The sequence below is a fragment of the Heptranchias perlo genome, chromosome 39 (genome assembly GCF_035084215.1).
Source record: "Heptranchias perlo isolate sHepPer1 chromosome 39, sHepPer1.hap1, whole genome shotgun sequence".
NCBI lineage: Eukaryota > Metazoa > Chordata > Chondrichthyes > Hexanchiformes > Hexanchidae > Heptranchias > Heptranchias perlo.
In genome coordinates this window covers 12,190,641-12,211,098 of record NC_090363.1, presented here as the reverse complement: position 1 = coordinate 12,211,098, position 20,458 = coordinate 12,190,641, and the positions used below count along the sequence as shown (strand labels likewise).

The 20,458-nt window shown below is 42.0% G+C and overlaps 1 protein-coding gene across 2 annotated transcripts in view; it reads left to right on the top strand.

Annotated features, from left to right (window-relative positions):
* Positions 1–20,458, top strand: part of LOC137305249 (complement C4-B-like) — an 84,568-nt gene that overhangs the window by 38,906 nt on the left and 25,204 nt on the right. For both annotated transcript variants that reach the window (XM_067974096.1, XM_067974095.1), the window contains exons 17-28: positions 794–988; positions 3,285–3,399; positions 6,314–6,384; positions 7,095–7,234; positions 8,215–8,424; positions 10,541–10,592; positions 10,782–10,865; positions 13,770–13,973; positions 14,702–14,777; positions 15,674–15,830; positions 17,479–17,589; positions 20,149–20,317. In XM_067974096.1, coding sequence (XP_067830197.1) covers positions 794–988; positions 3,285–3,399; positions 6,314–6,384; positions 7,095–7,234; positions 8,215–8,424; positions 10,541–10,592; positions 10,782–10,865; positions 13,770–13,973; positions 14,702–14,777; positions 15,674–15,830; positions 17,479–17,589; positions 20,149–20,317 — 1,584 coding nt within the window. The remainder of the gene's footprint in view (positions 1–793; positions 989–3,284; positions 3,400–6,313; positions 6,385–7,094; positions 7,235–8,214; positions 8,425–10,540; positions 10,593–10,781; positions 10,866–13,769; positions 13,974–14,701; positions 14,778–15,673; positions 15,831–17,478; positions 17,590–20,148; positions 20,318–20,458) is intronic.

The following is a 20,458-nucleotide window of genomic DNA, read 5'->3' as shown; positions in this document are numbered from 1 at the left end:
CTTTACTGTCTCATTTGCGCTGATACACGCCCAAACAATATCACTTTTGACACCGGCGATAAAATGCCATTTACAGATTGTCCGCCCATTATCCACCACGCCCGATTTTGCTTTTCATTTACTTTACAGAAAGAGAAAATTGCTCCCACTGTTCCAGAGAACTTTGCGAGTTCAAATCCAACTTCCACGGGGCACAAAAAGGGTGGTAACAAATCAGAAGCCCGATATACACCCCTTGCCATTTGCCTTTCCATTGGCTTCAAAATTGGGTGAGGTGTATAACGGGCAGCCTATCTGTTACTGCCCCACCGGTTGAATTTTACCCCCATGGCGAGACATAAATCTAAGGGTTTCAAATGTTCTGTCCCCACCACACTCCTGGAACTGCAGATTCGGAGGTTCGGTCAGTCCGATTTTAATTTTCCTCTTTGAGGTAGACAACTCCACTTAGAACGAATTCTTCAAATGGATTAGTCACTGGGCATTGTTTTTCATTGTGCCAGGCAGGATGTCTGTAGATTCCGGTGGGAACTCAAACTAATGAGAGAAGTGTTCATGGTTCAGTGTGAGGGGAGGGCCACTGCTAGACTTTAACATAGTCAGGAGTTAGGGTAGAACCTGAGTAAAAAATTACACCGCAATTTTTGCATTGATGCACATGGGAAACGTCTTTGTCTAAAGGTACAATTATAGTATAACTGCAGTCTAATATTCTCTGCCGTTTGAGCTACAGAGCACGTTGCTGAGACTCACCGATGATTCACCATTTAATTTGCTTCTATTTGCATTTCAGTAAGCCACTATACCAATAGCACTCTAAAGAAATGCTGTGAGGATGGAATTGTGACAATCCCAATGAAACGTACCTGTGAAGAGCGAGCAAAGAGAGTCAGAGATGAGGAATGTAGGAAGGTTTTTCTCACTTGCTGCGACTACGGTGTTGAGCTGAGGAATAACCAGTCCAAAAATGTCGATGCAGTGGGACGATGTAAGTGTTTGCTGACTGCAATGGGGTATTGAGGCCGCCCAGATTTAGCTTGATCAATTAATATCTGTGCAAGATTTTGACTCAGGGAACTCCTCAGAAGCATCAATGAAACAAATCTATTACAACACGAATATTTCATGATTGTCCTGAGAATCTATGGTGTACACTTTCCATGTGGGGGCTCCCTTGTCCTCCCACCATAACTTTGGCGTAGATTATCTAATCCATAGTTATGTCTGGGGTCAATTTTAACCTAACCCACCAGTCGGGAAACAGATGAGATCGAGTGCATGGCTGGTTTTACACCCTGCCCCGATTTTACTCTCCACTGTCGTCAATATTGGGCAAGGGTGTAAAATCTGGCATTCCACCCGATCCTGTGGGATTCCCGCCCAGCGAGTTAGGTTAAAATCCTCCACCCCCCACCCCGCATGTCTCCGAGCATCCCACCAATCTTCCACTGAAGTGAACTCCCACAGAAATTACAGGTATATATTTTATGATGGAGACCTCTGTTGCTTTTGTTATTTCACCAATAATCACTCAATGAAACATTTAAAATACGACCCAATAAATTTATTGCTCTGTCTGCTATTTTAGCAGAGGTAATGATATATTTAAAATAAACCACTTAACGCTTGGGTTAAGTTAGCTGAGAGAGGAATATCATGGCAATGTGTTAAATCTTTCTCTATTGATGATTTTGTAGTTAATTTTCAGGCAACGTTGGTTTCAGTTGGATAATTGTGGAGAGAAATTGGCTTAGTTAAACAGCGGTCAAAGGGATACATTTAAAGGGCAAAGGATCGTTTTTTAGGTTGTAGGAGTCATCTCTTTGAGAAATAACTGAGTGCCTTGCCCATAAAGAAAAGGAACTCATCCGTGTAGAAATTTGTCTTGGAAGTCGCATAAAGCAGATGGTTTCGCATGGTCCACCATTATACGTCCCGCCCAATATTCAGTTTCATTGCCTTCAATAGGACTTAATATTGGGCCGAGCGTATAGCAGGTGGTCCATGCGATACTGCTCGTTTTATGTTGCCACTCAAAAGGAATTTCTGTCCCCATTTATTTATGTTTACTCTCCCTGGCTTCCTATTGATTTAATCATTCTGTCCCCATTTATTTATGTTTACTCTCCCTGGCTTCCTATTGATTTAATCAAATGGAGTTAATGGGGATCACTTTGACCTTTGCGCGATAGTTTAAAAAGGGGTGAGAGTGGATCAGCAGCCCGTTTTACATCTCTTCCCATTTTTTACATCATTACATCTCTCCCAATTTTTATTCCATTGAAGTCAATGACCGGGAGAGATGGATAACGGGCTGCCTATTCGCTATCACCCCATTTTACACCATCGCACAAAGGTCAAAATGACCCCCACTATATGAGCCTGCAAAGTTACAATTTCTATGGTTTCCTGGGGCCCCTTCTACTAGGTGTTTTTTTTTTCCCAATAAAGGGGGTAGAGTTTCCGTTAGTTTTGTGCCTAGATTCGGTGCAATCAGCTGATACCAGTGCAAAAGATCGGGGAATTTTAAATGTAAGTGAGTTATGCCCAAAGCCACTTACTTTTGTGTGTTCCGCAGTCATTTACGCTGGTTCAAGATTCAATTCGCCTGGATCAGGCCCCACCCACAAACACGCCCCCAGGTCGACATTGCGAGATTGCCCCAATTGTGCTGGTTCGGAAAAACTCTTCAAATTATGCTCATTTTCTCAGGCGGACAGGCACTAGTAGACACGTTTTAACAGTGTTTACATGTCAAAAAATATTTAATTTACTAAGAAACTGACGAGTGTATACCAATAAAAGTAATAAATGGTTCAGTATAGTTTTTTTAAGGTGTCAGTAATTTTAAATCAGGACACCCTTATTAAAAGTGCTTATATTTGCTGATAAACCCATTTTCAGCTGTATTAATAAAATTGCACCAGTTTACCACTCTTCAATATATCAAGGAATACTTAATGGAAAGAAAAAGAAAGAAAGGATTGAGTTCGATTACACTGCCTGATTGCGCTGGTTCATGGAAGACTTTACATTTGCGATTATGCAAATGCATTTTAACAGAAACTTAAACTGTAACTAACCAGCAGAATTTTGACCATATTTTGGGCGCAATTTCCCGATTGCGCCCAAGCCGAAAACTCTACCCCCACCCAGATATTTAATGCAGTCTTTGTACATGTAAAGTTGTGCAACTATTATTTCAAGATCAATAAAACTAACCTGTTTGGAACATTTTGAGGAACTTGACATCGGGGCCACTAAACTCTTTTGTCCTTTTTTAGCGTCAGTGAATGACGATGATGGCTTTTTCGATGAGAGCTCTCTCCGGATTCGCAGCAATTTTCCACAGACATGGCATTGGAGATCGCACCTTATTTCACATGCAGGGGAGCACCAGTAAGGTTAATTCTTTCTGCATCACAATGTGTAGAGCATCTCACACAAAATGGGGAGGGAGTCATTTGGGTGTTGGGTGTATAATGGACGATATCGAATTAGCTGCTTGTTATGCACGTGATGTGATTTCCCATTCAATTGAAGTTATTGGGGTACTTTTACAAAGAATTGCAAAGAATGTACAGCACAGAAACAGACCATTCTGCCCAACAGGTCCATGCTGGTGCATGCCCCATGTGACCCTCCTCCCATCCTTCTTCATCTAACCCTATCAACATATCCTTCTATTCCTTTATTTTGCTGATAGGGTTAGATGAAGAGAGGTAGGAGGAGGCTCGTGTGGAGCATAAACACCGGCATAGAAAAGTTTGGACGAATGGCCTGTTTCTGTGCTGACCCGATTTTGATTTCCATTGACTTCAGTCGTTACAAGTGTATAATCATTGAATTTATTCCATTTTGTCTCATTTCTCCCAACATGCTTCAATGGGAAGATTTAACTTAATTGCTGCACGATTATCAAAACAGTTCTCAGTTAATTACAGTAGAAATATTCTATATCCTTTGATATTTCAAATTCCATGGTAGAATGCGTCTTGTGAACATATCTGTTGGTATGGCCCACCCTCCTCAGCTATTTTACAAGAGGTCTTCACCTCTTTCCACTTCCTTAACACTTTCTTTCCCTTTAATTTCTCTCCCTCATACCCTCTCCGAGTTCATCTTGTCCAGGAGAACCATCGAATGCTCCCCCAATTCCATTCCCATTGAAGTGCTGACCACCTAGCTTCATCTCCTGGCTTCCCCGTGCTGGATGACGTAGATCCTATTGTCCCCCCCCCCCCCTCTTTGGGCATTGACTTTTCGCTTTCAAACCTGCAATCATCACTCCGTTCCTCATAAAACACACCCCTCCTCCTCAGCCCGTGCAAACTACCAACCCATCTCCAACCCACCCCCTTTCCTCTCCAAAAAAATTTCAATGTGTTGCACCCCCCCCCCCCAGATTATTACCTCCTTGCCCAAAACTCTCAGTTTGAATATCTACAGTTGGATTCCCAGTTCCCATGCATCCCAAAGCACTGAAATCAAGTAACCAAAATCATGAGCAACATTTTCTGCGGCCGAGACTGTGGTACATTGTCTCTCAATCTATCGGCAGTTTCTGACAGTAAACTCCACCACCTCAATGAGTTAGGACCGTAGGAACAGGAGGAGGCCATTCAGCCTCTTGAGCCTGTTCCATTATTCAATTAGATCATTTCTAATCAGTATCTTAATTCCATCGACCTGCCTTGGTTCTGGTGCCATTTGTTCACAGCTCACAGCAAAATCTGGCCCAAAATAAGTAAATAGCAGGACAGAACATTCCCAATTCCAACAACCAGCACCTTAAGTTGAATATCATAATAACATTTGGGTTCAAGAAATTAATGGTGTGAAATTGTTCTGTGTGATGTTAGCCAACTGAAACTAGATGCATGTGCATGTAAATTCATTCTGCATCATTTAAACCGAATCTGTTTAAGTTAAGCGAGTTCTATGGCACCTGGATATCACACAGTAGGATTTCCACTCGCAAAAGTCTGAGAACCGAACATTATCGATGGTCCATAGGAAACTTACAGTCACAGAAGAGAAGCTCTTTCAACGTTGTGGGAATTTTTTTTTAGTTGTTCATGGGATGTGGGCGTTACTGGCAAGACCAGCATTTATTGGCCATCCCTAATTGCCCTTGAGAAGGTGGTGGTGAGCCGCCTTCTTGAACCGCTGCAGTCCGTATGGTGAAGGTTCTCCCACAGTGCTGTTAGGTAGGGAGTTCCAGGATTTTAACCCAGCGACGATGAAGGAACGGCAGATATATTTCCAAGTCGGGATGATGTGTGACCTGAAGGGCAACGTGCAGGTGGTGTTGTTCCCATGTGCCTGCTGCCCTTGTCCTTCTAGGTGGTAGAGGTCGCGGGTTTGGGAGGTGCTGTCGAAGAAGCCTTGGCGAGTTGCTGCAGTGCATCCTGTGGACAAAAAAAATGTTTTTAATAGCAGAAGAGGTCTGAGATTTAGCATTGTCCTGATGTTGTTACCACTGGACACTTCAGTGGTGGTTTGAATGAACAGATCAAGTATGTAATTTCTGCTACATTATTCATACTATGCATTGATTAAGATGCCCAGTCTTTCAGCGTAAGTTGTATCGCGTCAAAGACATCAACATAACTGGGGGGGTGAAATTGGACATGGAGGGAGTGGCAAAACAGGCGGAATCGCAACGATCGCCTGATAAATGCTCTGCCTATATTCAGTACCACATCGGGCCTGCGGTACAGCGGTCGGCAAATGCAATTCCGCCTGTTTTGGGTCCGTGCTCGCGTCAGATTTCACCTCCAGACGTCTCTAGACATTCCAAAGCACTTCGTTGCCAATGAAGTGTAGTCATTGTTGGTTTGTAGCTATTGGAATCCTTCAAACAGTTTGCAAGTCGTCTCCAGAGCAGTTAAATGCGATATTCTTAACTCTATATTGGGACCATCATTTTCATTCTTTCAACACCCTCGTTGCTGGCGCCCACGCTAGCAGTGAAATCAGGCAATGACCATTATCAGACAGCGTCCAAATATATTTCCTGCCCACCTTTCTGCTGATGGGAGATTCGTCTTTTATTTTTGGAAAAAGGTAAGTTTAAATGTGCCCCACGAACTAGTAAGGATTCAAATGACAAAGGCCCTGGAAGTTCTATTGAGTCACGATACAACTCACTGTCGGTAAGAAATAACGACGCACAGCTGTGAAAATGCAGATCTGATGTAAGGATTTCAACAACAAACGGCAACAATCGGCATTTATTTAGCGCCTTTAGCATCCCATATCAATCATTTCAGATACTCAACGCTTATTCATATCCTAAATGTGTTTCTAGGATTTTAGCTGTCATTCCCGATTCCATAACAACTTGGGAAATTCAGGCGATTGGTATGTTTGAGAATAAAGGTAAGGAATTTTCCTGGCCTGACATCTGTTGGTGATATCGTCCCATTGAATTGCTTTTGTTCACTATTTTAATAGAGCACTCTGCTCAATTCGTCTTAGCGTTGTGCGCAGCAACATCATAAATTCCGTTGTGAACCATTTATTAATTGGAAACACTGGATATTTATTTTATTTAAGTGTGTGAAACGGTGATAGATGACGTTTTCAGGGTACTAATTAGTCTTGGGGGGGTAAGGCAAAACGGGCGATAGCGAATCAGCCGTCCGTTTTACATTCCGCTCGATTTTCTTACCCATTGAAGTCAATGGGATTGGGCAGAGTGCAAAACAGATTGACGATTCGTTATCGCCCATTTCCCGCTACCGTCCAAGACCAATTTTCCGTTTGAGGTTGAACGCAAGTCAACTCCAGTTTGTGGGTCTGCAGCCTCCATGGATTTTGGGGGTGTGGGGTTAATATTAGTGAGAATTTTTTGCAAATTCTCCACTAACTTTTTTCAGAATGCAAAACGTATTCACGGGCAATAATTAAGATGCTGTAAAATTAAAATGTTAATTAATTTCATCAAAAGATTAGTTCTGAAGCATAATTTCCAACGCAATGCAATTCCTGCCACATCATTTTATTTGCCTGTGGTATTAACTAATCTTTTTCGCTATGATGCATAACTTTGAATATACCTATGTACATATTTGTGTTTTTACCTTGAGGATTTTGCGTTGCGGAACCCAAAATGCTGAAAGTCTTCAGACTGTTTTTTGTATCATTGAGGCTACCGTATTCCGTCAAAAGAAATGAACAATTGGAAGTGAGAGCAATATTATACAATTACCTGGCTGATGAAGTCGAGGTAAGATATGAAACAGCAAACAATTATTAGCCTAAATGAAGCAATCCCGTAGATAAAGGTTTGACAGGCGGGAGCGAACACTGTGCTCTATCTTGCTTGCAAAGAACGAAATATATTCCATAATCCTTAAACATTTACAGCTGAACACATGACAGAGCAGCTATTCCTAGGGAGGTCGCTAACTACAGAAATATGCAAGAAATCTCGCTTCAAGATGTGCTGATTATAAATCGTTACAAGTACAAAACAATGACGCGAAAAGCCAAGAGCTTATTTCAATGTAATTTCCAGAGGAAACATTAAGAATTATATCTAAATTAACAGGCAAGCTTATTCTAATGCCACAGATGTATCAATCAGATGCAATATTTTTTTTAATGAAATGTACATGAAACCTGTAAATTAGGGACACCTAAGGGACTTGCATCGGGAGTCCTTTATTTGCAGGTGATGCCGGAGAATAGTGTAAATTCGGCCTTTCTGCAGTCGGGGTTCCAAAGTGAAGCAGAGTCCAGGGTAGGGCTAGAGTTTTGACAGCAAGGCAGATAATAATTGCAAATTTGAGGAAAAAACTTCCAATAATCGGATGGCAATGTTAACGGAAATGGTAGTTCATTAAATTACCTGTCATGTGCTGGTGAGACATTGAACTCGACAGACTTAACATGGACTTAAACCCGGGAAGCAACATCGGGTCTTGGAATAGTCAGTCTGAAAGGGCTGTCCGACCACCCTACCACGCCCCTCCCCCCAAAGTGAACTGAGGGGTTGGGGGGGGGCGATTGGCTCTCAGTTGCTTTGGTACAGTGTAAATGTTGACATAGCAGGGCTATGGGGAAAGAGTAGGGGGAGTGAGGGACTAATTGGATAGCTCTTTCAAAGAGCTGGCTCTTGCCCGACGGACCGAATGGCCTCCTTCTGTGCTGTAAGATTCTATGAGCACCCGTATTAATCGTGCAAATATTTATGCTTCGTTCCAGGTCAAAATTTACATGAAGGCTATGGATGGCCTTTGTAGTCCCGCCTCATCGGAGCAACACCCAAGAACTGTGACCGTTAGAGGAAACTCAGCCTATCCCATCTACTTCTCCGTTGTCCCACTAATCATTGGCAATATTCCAATCACGGTGGTCGCGTTCAGCAAGTCTGGACTAATCAGCGATGGCGTTACAAAAAATCTCAAAGTACTGGTGAGTGGGCATGATGAAATGTTATATACAGAGAACGCACGGCACATAAACAGGCCATTCGGCCCAACAGGTCTATGCCGGTGTTTACTCCACACAAACCTCGTCCCTCTCCACGTCATCTTACCCTATCAGCACATTCCCCATTCTTTTCTCCCTCGTGTGTTTATCTAGCTTCCCCTTAAATGCATGTATCATAGTCGCCTCGGCTACTCCTGTGGTAGCTAGCACCACATTCTAACCACTCTCTGGATAAAAATTTTCTCCTGAATTCCTATTGGATTTATTAGTGATTATCTTATATTTATGGCCCCTAGTTCTGGTCCACTCCACAAGTGGGAACATCTTCTCTATGTCTACCCTATCAAACCCTTTCATTATCTTAAAGACCTCTATCAGGTCACCCGTCAATCTTCTCTTTTCTCGAGAAAAGAGCCCCAGCCTGCTCAACCTTTCCTGATAGGTATAACCTCTCAGTTCTGGTATCATCCTAGTAAATCTTTTTTACACCTTCTCCAGTGCTGCTCTCTCCTTCTTATAACATGGAGACCAGAATGGTTCACAGTACTCCAAGTGTGGTCTGACCAAGGTTCGATACAAGTTTAACATAACTTCACTGCTTTTCAATTCTTTCCCTCTAGAAATGAACCCCAGTCCTTGGTTTGCTATTTTTATGGCCTTATTAACCTGTATCGTTACTTATAGTGAATTGTGCATCTGTACCCCCAGGTCCCTTTGCTCCTCCACCCCATTTAGACTCTTATTTTCCAATAAGCATGTGGCCTCCTTATTCTTCCTACAAAAATATACCACCTCAAACATATAATACCCATCTATTTATTTACCACTAAGAATGCTTTGTAGGGCACGCAATTCCTGTCTACTTACTTCATGTTGCGTTCTCTCGATTTTTGGTCATGCTTTTCTCATAGCATTTGCCATTGTTAATTGATACATCATCATTTCCCATTAAATGTTGCCATCTCACTTCTTATGATGTAGTTGCAGGCTCTAGCCACAAGAGTGCTCTGCGGAGGGCGTTGCAGAGGCTATTTTAACCTAACTCGTGGGGCGGGAACCTGACGAGATCGGGTGTAACGTTAATTTTACAACTCGCACGATTTTGCTCTCCATTGAAGTCAGTGGAGAGTAATATCGGGCGTGGTGTAAAATCGGCGTTCCACCCGATCATTTGGATTTCCCGCCTGGCGAATTAAGTTAAAATACCCCAAAATCTCCCAAACAAGACAAACACTATGGGGGTGATTTTAAACCCCAAGAACGGGTGGGTTGGGGGCGGGTGGGAGTTGAAAATAGTTGTTTTTTGGGTCACAACCGCAAAATTTCTGAACTAGCATTCCCAGTGGGAAGCCTGGACTTTTATGCGCCGACGTTAAACCAAATAAACAACTGTTTTTAACTCCCTTCCGTCCTCAACCCACCCGTTCTTGGGGTTTAAAATCACCCCCTATGTCACTGTAGTGGGTGTTTTCAATCTATCTGTGGCTAATTTTATTCTAATCACAAGGCACTTACACTGTCCTCTATCTGTGGACTTTATTAGGAACCTAGCCAAATGAAAGTTTGAGCCTTAATGTAGTTCACCTCCAATCTGTCAGACACCACAGAGCCATAAATAGCAGTCGCTTGGTTTTAATTAACAAAACATTTGTTAGCATTTGCCTTGAAAATTGTTATATCATCATTTCCCATATTGTTACCCTAAGCTTCATGCATGTTATCTCAATGGTAATTAAAAAAAATACTGCAGATAGAAGCTAAAAGTGAAAGCAAGATAGAGAAATATATTTAGTTAATTTGGCAATTCTTACAAAAAAATAGGCATTTATTCAAAATTTAACAGTCTCAGGCTCGCAAAGTCGATGTTAGATAATCAGCTGCGCCCTACAATTGGGAAATAAGCTGATGTGTTGAAGAATAGACGATTGTCCCTCTGATAATACAATAGAAGCACTCAAAGCAATTGATGCGAAAAACAAACAGCCATTTTTAAGTTGTCCCAACGATGCAAAACTCTTTGTTGTGACGCATGGACAAGTGATGTTATTTTATGCGCCGTCGATATTTTATTGCCGTGTCTTTTCACTTGCTCCCACAGGGAGAAGGCGTCATAAAGACAGAAGAAAGAAGTATTGCCATTGATCCCCGTGGTGAGATTTAGGGTGTATTTAAACTTTATGTCCCAGCTTAGTAGAAATGTATCTTTCTAGTCGGTGGCATTAATTTTATATATCTATATGTGTAAATAATAGATTAACATTTAACAGATAAGAGGAATGCATTATTTGTAGTAAGATACTTTTTTACATCTTGCTGAAGTTGGTTTGTTTTTTCTTCAGTGAAAAGCTCCTATCAGATTTCTGAAGAGTTACCTTCTAACATAGTTCCAGACACCGATTCCTACCTTTTTATTCGTGCAAGAGGTAACCACTACTTTTCTGTTGAAGGGGGACCTTCTGTTGAAGCAAGATCAGTTGCCATCTGTGAGGTTTCCCTTGTGATTTTCAATGAAAATTTGATCCGTTTTCCTTTAACTTTACTTCCTAGTAGTTTCCAAAAACTAAATGCCATCTTAATTTAACGTTAAGCTGCTAATAATAGCTGATCGTCAGTTGTTGGCTCAAAAATCGGCGATTAGAGGTCATTCTTTATTTATTCTTATCTGTAGACAGAACGAGTGATGTAAACTGCCCCTAGGGTCAAAAAAAAGATATAAGTTCCACCTGGCGAAGATGCTTGGCGTCCCAGAATAATAAAACGTTCATAATGAAGGGGGAATGGATTTTGGTATATCTACACACAGAGACAATATCTCCTGTATCTCCCACTTCCTATCAATTTTGCATTTCTATTAAAGTTAATAATTCCACTATACTAAAACATGATCTAGGATTAGGGGTTTCGAAACGAAGAGCAATGCACTTTGTTCCGGTGGATGTGATTATGGGCCGTTGGTGAAGGAACAAATGTTGCCGCCTGAGATATCAAACTCTTTCCATGTCCCATAGATGCTGAGCAAGGCGCCCATTACTCATCCGCATTATTGACCTCAAACCAGAATCCAACCAGAATCGCACTCGGTTATTTCTCTCCGGAGAGGGGATTGGGAAATTCTGGTGCAGGGTGGAAGGGAAGGGGGGCAGATTTTCCGTATGTTTACGGGAGCTATGCCTGCTGAGATACGGGAAGGAAAGCTGATCCATTCAAGAGGGGATGGATTTTTTTTTGCAAGCAACTACCAACTAGCTCCTTTGAGGAGCTGAGATGGTTCTGTAACTCCATTTCCGTGAGTCCCTTCCTGTCTTCCTCAGCTGTATTAGAGTGGCATGAAGCATTGCCAACATCCCAGGCCTCCGCGAGGGTGGGCGACAATGGTGTACCCTCACAGGCATGCCATGCCCTGTCCCGCTACTGACATTGCTAGAGCAATTTGAAATAAGGTTGATACCCCTCAGAGTTGACAGACTCAGGCCTTCTTCTACCATATTTCCACCAGTGGAGTGGGGTCATCGTAATTTTGACCCCTCATTGTTTGCCAGTAGTATTAAAGCAACACTCCACCCCCAACTCTGAGTGGGAGGAGTCCCTGGTAGAGGCAGGGGAGTGTCTTGAAAAGTTGCTAATAACTCCCAAGATTCAATTGTAACTTTCAAAAGGGAATTAGATCTCTACCTACAAAGGAAAATAAATGCAGGGCTATGGGGAAAGAGCAGGGGTAGTGGGACTAATAGGATAGCTCTTTCAAAGAGCCGGCACAGGCATGATGGGCCGAATGGCCTACCTCTGGGCCATATGATTCTATGACTAGAGGAGAGCCCACGGTGATATATCTTTATGGCAGGAATTTCCACCACGCTGGAAATGCTCTCCCAAACCAAACAAAATAGAAACCCTGAGTCCTGTTGCTTTTCTTATATTTAGTTTAAATGGATGTCCATCAAAAGTCCATTGTAATTTAACAGGAAAACATTATTTTTTTCTCTCTAGGAAAGCGTTGCATTCTGGTAGCGAGAGAAATATATTTGGGATTGTGTCATTTCTCTGTTGAAAGCAAACAGTAGGGGGACCAGTCTAATGTCCTTCAGTTTATATTATTTCAGAAATAAGCAGCTTCAGGGGTGAAATTGGACCCAGGCAGGGACGCAAAACAGACGTTATCGCCTGATATTCAGTTCCATTGATTTCAATAGATTATCGGGCATATGGTATAATAGGTGGCAAATGCGACTCTGTCGTTTTGCGTCCCCTTCCTGTGTTTAATTGAAGCCCCAACATTTCATAGCCATCGCTCCTATTTTGTTGGGAAAGCAGATGCTGGTAATGGTTCTGCTGTTGCCATTTACACCTCCTCAAGGCCCATCTTTTGTTTCTTTACTTGTCCCATTACCACCCTCCTTGCCTTGCACCATCATCCATAGAACCATAGAACCATAGAGAAGGTACAACACAGAAGGGGGCCATTCGGCCCATCGTGTCCGCGCCGGCTTGAAGAACAACTACCTTCTAATCCCACCTTCCAACACCCGGTCCGTAGCCCTGCAGCTTACAGCACTTTAGGTGCAGGTCCAGATACTTTTTAAAAGAGTTGAGGGTCCATGCCTCTACCACCAATTCAGGCAGTGAATTCCAGACACCCACCACCCTCTGAGTAAAAAAAGATTTTCCTCTTGTCCCCTCTAATCCTTCCGCCAATCAGCTTAAATCTATGTCCTCTAGTTCTCGAACTCTCCACTAGGGGAAACAGGTACTTCCCGTCCACTCTATCTGGACCCCTCATAGTTTTGTACACCTCAATCAAATCATCCCTCAGCCTCCTCTGCTCCAAGGAAAACAACCCTAGCCTATCCAATCTCTCCCTTTTGTCATTTAATTGCTCCTGCCCTCCATCCTATCACAGACCTTCCCAACTCCGTTTCTCTCTCCGCAGACGCTGCCCTGACTTGTTCTTATTTCTATCTTGTGGTTGCAATTGTTGAAATCTACAATTCATAGGATGATAGAATGATACACCACAGAAGAAGGCCATTCGGCCCATTATTCCTATGCTTGAAAAATTAATTTCAAATTCTCAAACTGCCATGGTGGGGATTTGACCTCACATTGCCTGGATTACTAGGCCAGGCTTCGGGATTACTACTCCAGTAGCATAGCTGCTACACTACCGCCCCCCATAGGCCTTGTCCGGGATTTAATTGTGACCATTTTCGAACAAATTACCCAATTTCATTCTTCAAACGACGTGTGTTTTATATTTTAATGGTGTTAAAAAAAATTTTTATTTCAGATTCAGTTCTTTGACTCTTTACTGGTGGCTTTTTTTTTTAAAGGTGAAGTGATGGGAGAAACGGTGCAAAACTGCCTGACGCCAGAAGGAATAAATCGACTCATTAGGGTACCAAAAGGATGTGCCGAGCAAACCTCAATTTACATGGCACCTACCGTGTTTGCTGTTAGATATCTGGACAAAAGCGAGCAATGGCTTAATCTGAAAGCTGAACGGAAAGATGAAGCCCTACAAAATGTTGAAGCAGGTAGAGTATTCATATTATTTATTCCATAAAAAGACGTGATGAAACCTTTGTTTGTGAAATTTTAATTAGAATCGGGATGGTGGGCACCCTTATATTTCAATTAGGCTGGACACCCTTCATCATGCAAAGGGTTAATGGAAATCGGGAACTCTCTCCCCTCAAAAAGTTGTTGAGGCTGACAGTCAATTTAAATTTTCAAGATTGAGTTCGATAGGTTTTTGTTAGGTAAGGGTATCAAGGGTTATGGACCAAAGGCGTTAGATGGAGTTAAGATGCAGATCAGCCATGATCTGATTGAATGCTGGAACAGGCTCGAGGGGCTGAATGGCCTACTCCTGTTCCTACATTCCTACGTTCCTATGTTTAAGGCTCTGTTCTGTAACCTATATTCTAATTCTGGAAACTTTTTATGCACGACCTCAATCATCCCCTGCTACGACGTTTGCCTCCAACATTTACCATAAATGGGGGAATTGCAGGCCCCGCAGGTGACTCTATCAGAAAGGAGGGACAAGCAGGGCTTGATTTGCTTCTTGTGAGTGTCAAATCTCCCCCAATATTTAACGATCATAACAAACAAAATCAAGAAGAAACTCTTGCACATTAATGCGTAGGCCCCAAACATATACGTTGTAAATGATTATGCGAAATAGCCAAGTAATAATGAAAAAGTTAATGTCCTTATTATAAGCTTAGCTCATTGATCAAAGCTGACGTTTTATTTGCAGGCTACAAAAGGATACTGGAATATAAAAAGGAGGATGGATCGTATGGAGCATGGCGAACTCGCCCCAGCAGCACATGGTGTGTTTGGATGGTTTTGCTTTCATCCTGCTTCCCCATACAGCTTCTGTATTAGTGCTTTTCCTCATTCATTTGCCGTCCACCATTAAACAGCCTTCATCTCAGATATCGGAAGTCTAAGGGATAAATGAATCTCAGATGCGGGGAGTCGAATCGGCCACCCGTCGTATGCCCCGCCCGTCGTACGCCCCGCCCCATTTTGGATAAGGCCCGCTTTGCACGACCGCCTAAAATGGATTTCCACCCGCTAACACCTGAGCGTCTGCACAACCTTTCGAAGTTTGCTTCATAATCAAAGAGCACTAACCCTGCAAACTTGCCGAATGGTCTCGGTTTGAGTGAGAAAGGATATTGGAACACAATACTGAAACTCTTCCAGTGGTTTAACGGGTACAAATTAGTCTCGGGCTGTAGAGTTAGATGGGCAATACCGTATTGGCCGCCTGTTATACCCCCCGTCCGATCTTCAGTTGCACCGTCTTCAATAGTACTGAATATCGAGCGGGATACCGCCTGCTTTTGCGCTATCACCCAAAACAAAACTTTTGCCTCATGAGATGGGAATTTAAAGGCTGTTATCACTGATTTATACGGGTTTGTATACATTCCAACTGATGCGGATTAGCATCGCTGTTGGATTCTATTATAGGGAGCTTTGTTTATGTTAAATGTCGTCTAGGAGAAAAAAATCCACGGATTAATCGCATCATAAAATCATTTCCCATAAAATATAAATCCGCTTTGCCTTGGTGTTGTTTGCATTTAGCAATCTATTAGAGTTGAATATTTTAGATTGTGGGTTTGGCGTTAATTGTCAATGAAAACAGTTGAACAAAGCAACGGTCACACTCTTTGCCGAACGATTTTTACACTGGATGTATTTTTCCACATTTCAGGTTGACCGCCTTTGTTGTTAAGATACTCTCAATAGTTAGGAGTCAAATCGAGGTCAAGGACGAACACATTCAACAATCTGCCTTGTACTTGGTGAAAGGTCAGAGGGCAACTGGATATTTTGTCGATCCTCATCCAGTGATACACAGAGATATGCAGGTTAAGTGAACTTTCACATTAATTACTATCTCATCTTTATATGCGTTTCCGTCCTTGTTAAGGTGGCTATCCTGTTAAGTCCAATGTATTTCTTTCCCTTTGCATTGGAGGTTAGAGATTTTTGGTCTTGTGTCCTTATTGTTTTCATTACCTGTCACCAATCATGTGGTTTGTTCATATGTGAGGCTCCTTCTTAATTCTAATACTGGAGGCCTGGTGCGGCCTTTTTGTTGTTTCAATCTATCCCTCCTACCCTCGTGTATCTTGCACTGATACCTGAAAGGACACATGTGTGAATATAATGGGGTACAAATTTGTCTTGCGTGCAGGGGTGATAGTGCAAAATGACTTCGTAGCACATCGACAGGCTGATTTATACCCCGCCTGATTTTATTTTCGATTGAAGTCAATGGAATAAAATGCTGGTGGAGTGTAAACTGGGCTGGCGATGCACTTTGGCAATGATTCCCACCCCCACTCCTGAATGCCGCGAGCTGCAATGGGTCTGATTTCACTGGGGGAAAGAGCCTCTAGTGACTGAAAGAATTCGCCTGAGAGAATCCGACAGTAGGACCTGGTGTTCTGTCCAGCTCTCGGCACCATCTCTGACCTTGCTCTCCTGGGGCGTAATATTGAATTTGGACCGCAGTGTAAAACGAGCGATTTTGGATCACCCCTCCCAATATTGATTTCCATTGACTGGAACAGGAAGAAAAATGGACCGAGATGTATAATGGATGGCAAATCCCATAATCAATCGCTTTGCACTATCGCCTAAAGTTAACATTACTTCCAAAGACCGGCCAGCATGTGTTAGTGTCAGAGCCTGGAGATTCTCGAAATTCATCTGCGGGAGGCATCTACCTTCATACCTCCAGTTGATCTTTTAATGGAGATTGGATGAAGTGCAATTTTAACCAAACTCACCTGGCGGGAATCCCACGGGATCGGGTGGAGCACTGGTTTTACAACCCGCCCAATATTGACTTCATGGAGAGTAAAATCGGGGTGGGGTATAAAAACCAGCATTGCCCTGACCCCGCCAGTTTCCCGATGGGCGGGTTAGGTTAAAATGGCCCCCAGTTGTTCTTCTGAGACTTCAAGGTAATTAACCCAAGAGAAGTATGGTTGCATTTGTCTCTTCCCTGTCCAAAGATTTCTGCATTGCAGGTGGTCAAAACGTTTTTACTTCTCAACCACTTCATTGATTTTGCTTCTGGCTGCCCCAATGTTGACACGAGGAAATCCGAATGGAAAACTATTACCAAATCTAACTTGCCACCTAGATCTCTCTATCAGCATCGCCACACAAATCTAGCTCCAACTCTTACTTGGAAAGAAACGCAGAATAAACGTGATCATGACAAGGTTGATAAATATTCCAACATGTCCACTTAATTGACACTTCCCAGTCACTGAGCATAGACAATAATAGTTGACCTGAATCTAAACCACATTGGACATGAAAGGGGGTAAAACTCTTTGCTGCGGGAAACAAATGTGCATTGTTAACCTAGGGTACTATTCATTGTAAGGAGACGTCATAAATAACTCACTGGTAACTTTGATTGTTTCTTCACATCAAAGTGAGGCCAATTTCTTGCCTAAACTATCTACCTCTCTGGATTTTTGGTTTTCTTTATTTTAGGGTGGAATTGGTGGACTCGAAAGCAAAATTTCCACGACAGCTTTTGTTACCATAGCACTGGTACATTCCCTGCCTTCATTTTATAAAGCCCCTGAACAAGGACAAGAAGTGGTAAGCATCAATCCTACAAGTTTATACAAGCATTTTATTTGTATGTTTGTCACGTCGATGGAAGTAAAGATATAGGAGCGATATAAAACAGTCTACCGACTCGCTAACACCCATTTTACACGATCGTACAAAAGTGAAAATTACCCCCAGGAATACTTAGAAACTTGCTGCGTGTTGATCTTTAATGTTTTCAGAAAGCGAATTCTACCACCCATTCAGTATCAAAAATTGCTATCGGATATATATAGACATATGTCTGTATATATATACACAACCACCCACAACCTATATAGAATCATAGAATCATAGAAGTTTACAACATGGAAACAGGCCCTTCGGCCCAACATGTCCATGTCTCCCAGTTTATACCACTAAGCTAGTCCCAATTGCCTGCACTTGGCCCATATCCCTCTATACCCATCTTACCTATGTAACTGTCCAAATGCTTTTTAAAAGACAAAATTGTACCCGCCTCTACTACTGCCTCTGGCAGCTCGTTCCAGACACTCACCACCCTTTGAGTGAAAAAATTGCCCCTCTGGACCCTTTTGTATCTCTCCCCTCTCACCTTAAATCTATGCCCCCTCGTTATAGACTCCCCTACCTTTGGAAAAAGATTTTGACTATCTACCTTATCTATGCCCCTTATTATTTTATAGACTTCTATAAGATCACCCCTAAACCTCCTACTCTCCAGGGAAAAAAGTCTCAGTCTATCCAACCTCTCCCTATAAGTCAAACCATCAAGTCCCGGTAGCATCCTAGTAAATCTTTTCTGCACTCTTTCTAGTTTAATAATATCCTTTCTATAATAGGGTGACCAGAACTGTACACAGTATTCCAAGTGTGGACTTACTAATGTCTTGTACAACTTCAACAAGACACCCCAACTCCTGTATTCAATGGTATGCAAATTGTAAACAGCTAATTCTCCGTGATGACAGGCTACGTTTCCAGATCCCAGTTTGAAATTATCTTTCCTCTACCCATTTATAAAACGACAAATGGGATTAAACGCCTTGCAGAACTCACTGAGATTCCTTAGCATCTATTTCACAATTAAAACGTCAATTCCTCCTACGAACTATATAGAAATGAAAAGGATTTGAATAGAATTTCCAAATTATCACACAACCTGCACATTTCCCAATAACAATAATAAAATGTACATAATCTGTGCATATAAAAGTTATGGGACTTGTGTCATACTTTGACACTCATGAAGATTTCAGGGTGGTTTATATGTAAACTAGCTGGATCCAATGGCTCCACTTGTGTACAATGTGACATCTGCAATGTTTCGCTGCTAAACATTCTGTGCCTTTGAGACCATTGTGTCTATTGACACCACTGCGACAGCCAATGAGTTGGAGGTGGGGTGGGACTTACGGCAGGACTCACAGCAAACAGTCTATTTTACAGCAAACAACATCTATTCACTCAGCAAACAGAATCTGTTTAAACAGCACACGACGGCGTCTACAGTCTAAAGAGTCTATTTAAAAGAATATCTATGAACCTTAACAAACAGAACTCATGACTGAAACTACAGCAACGTCTCCTGGTAAAAGCAGGGTGATTTCTCCAGCAAAATGCAGTGAGTGGAGGATAGTCACATAATAGAAATTATGTGCGATAAATCAATCCCAGTCACGTACAGCAGTGATTGACGGGGGAATTACCCATTGATCTCCATTCCGGCCAGAAATAGTAGTGTCACTATATGCAGCCCTCTGAGAACACTTCTTGGGTGAATCCTATGAGAGAGTGCTCTGAATGTCTTGTGCGATAAATAGGAACCAATGATTGTTGAAGGAAGTTTCTCTAGATTGACAGCTTCTCTCAAATTGAGAAACATTTGTGTTTATTTGCATGACATCTGGAGTGTGACAGATGCTCTCCGGTGTTTTATATAAATTAGCAGACCTCCCGTGCTGTTGCTCATTGTCACTGAGATGATGCACTGTTTCACTGGGACAAGAATATAAACGGAAGAAGAAATGAGGAGGGTGAATTAGAGGGGTGAATTCAATGTAAAGTCAGGTACAGAAAGAGAAATAAAGAGAAGGAAAGAAAGATTGGATTAAGAGAGAAAGCAAACAAAGAGACAGAAAGGAAAAGTAAGAAAAAATATTAAATGTAATTATTTACATTTTTAAAACCTCCTAAAACAATTCACAACCCGAAATAATGAGACACCACACTTATATATCATATAATGTGCAGCCGATTACTGCGCTAAGGTAGAACTACGCTCACTTAAGAATGTACATGTGAATTGTTTCTAAGTAAATGCTCCTCCGTTGAATCAGAGTTCAAGTCCCCGTTGCTGATGGGAAGTGTGGAGAGTGGGAAATGCTGGAAAAACTGCAGGTCAGAATCGGAGAGACAAAGAAAGCATCCACACCAAACAAATGTTATCGAGAATTATATGCAAATGCTTTTTTCATAGCTTGATAGTAAGGTTAAGACTCTGCCTGAGGAAAGTTTCCTCCTGGTGAGATAACGTTGTCTAATTCTCTTCTATTCGTCTACCTCAATCTATTGTTTCTCTGTTAGAAAGAAAGCATTACACGAGCTGCTAAGTTTCTTTCTCATGAACTTGGCAATATTAAACGGCCCTATGTGATGGCAATCACCGCGTATGCCCTTGCTCTTGTGGACGCCAAAAGTTCAGCAGCACATGAGGCAGATGGCAAATTGAAACAAATGGCAATTTATGATGAAGGTAAAGCTTTAATATCTATTGTAGTAGAAGAGCTAACAGAGAATATTGAGTAACGTGTGATCGGATTAAAGGGTTTTGTTCTTTAATTTATGTTTTAGTAACATTGTATGTTGTGATTTAGTTTGCGAGTCCATATTATAA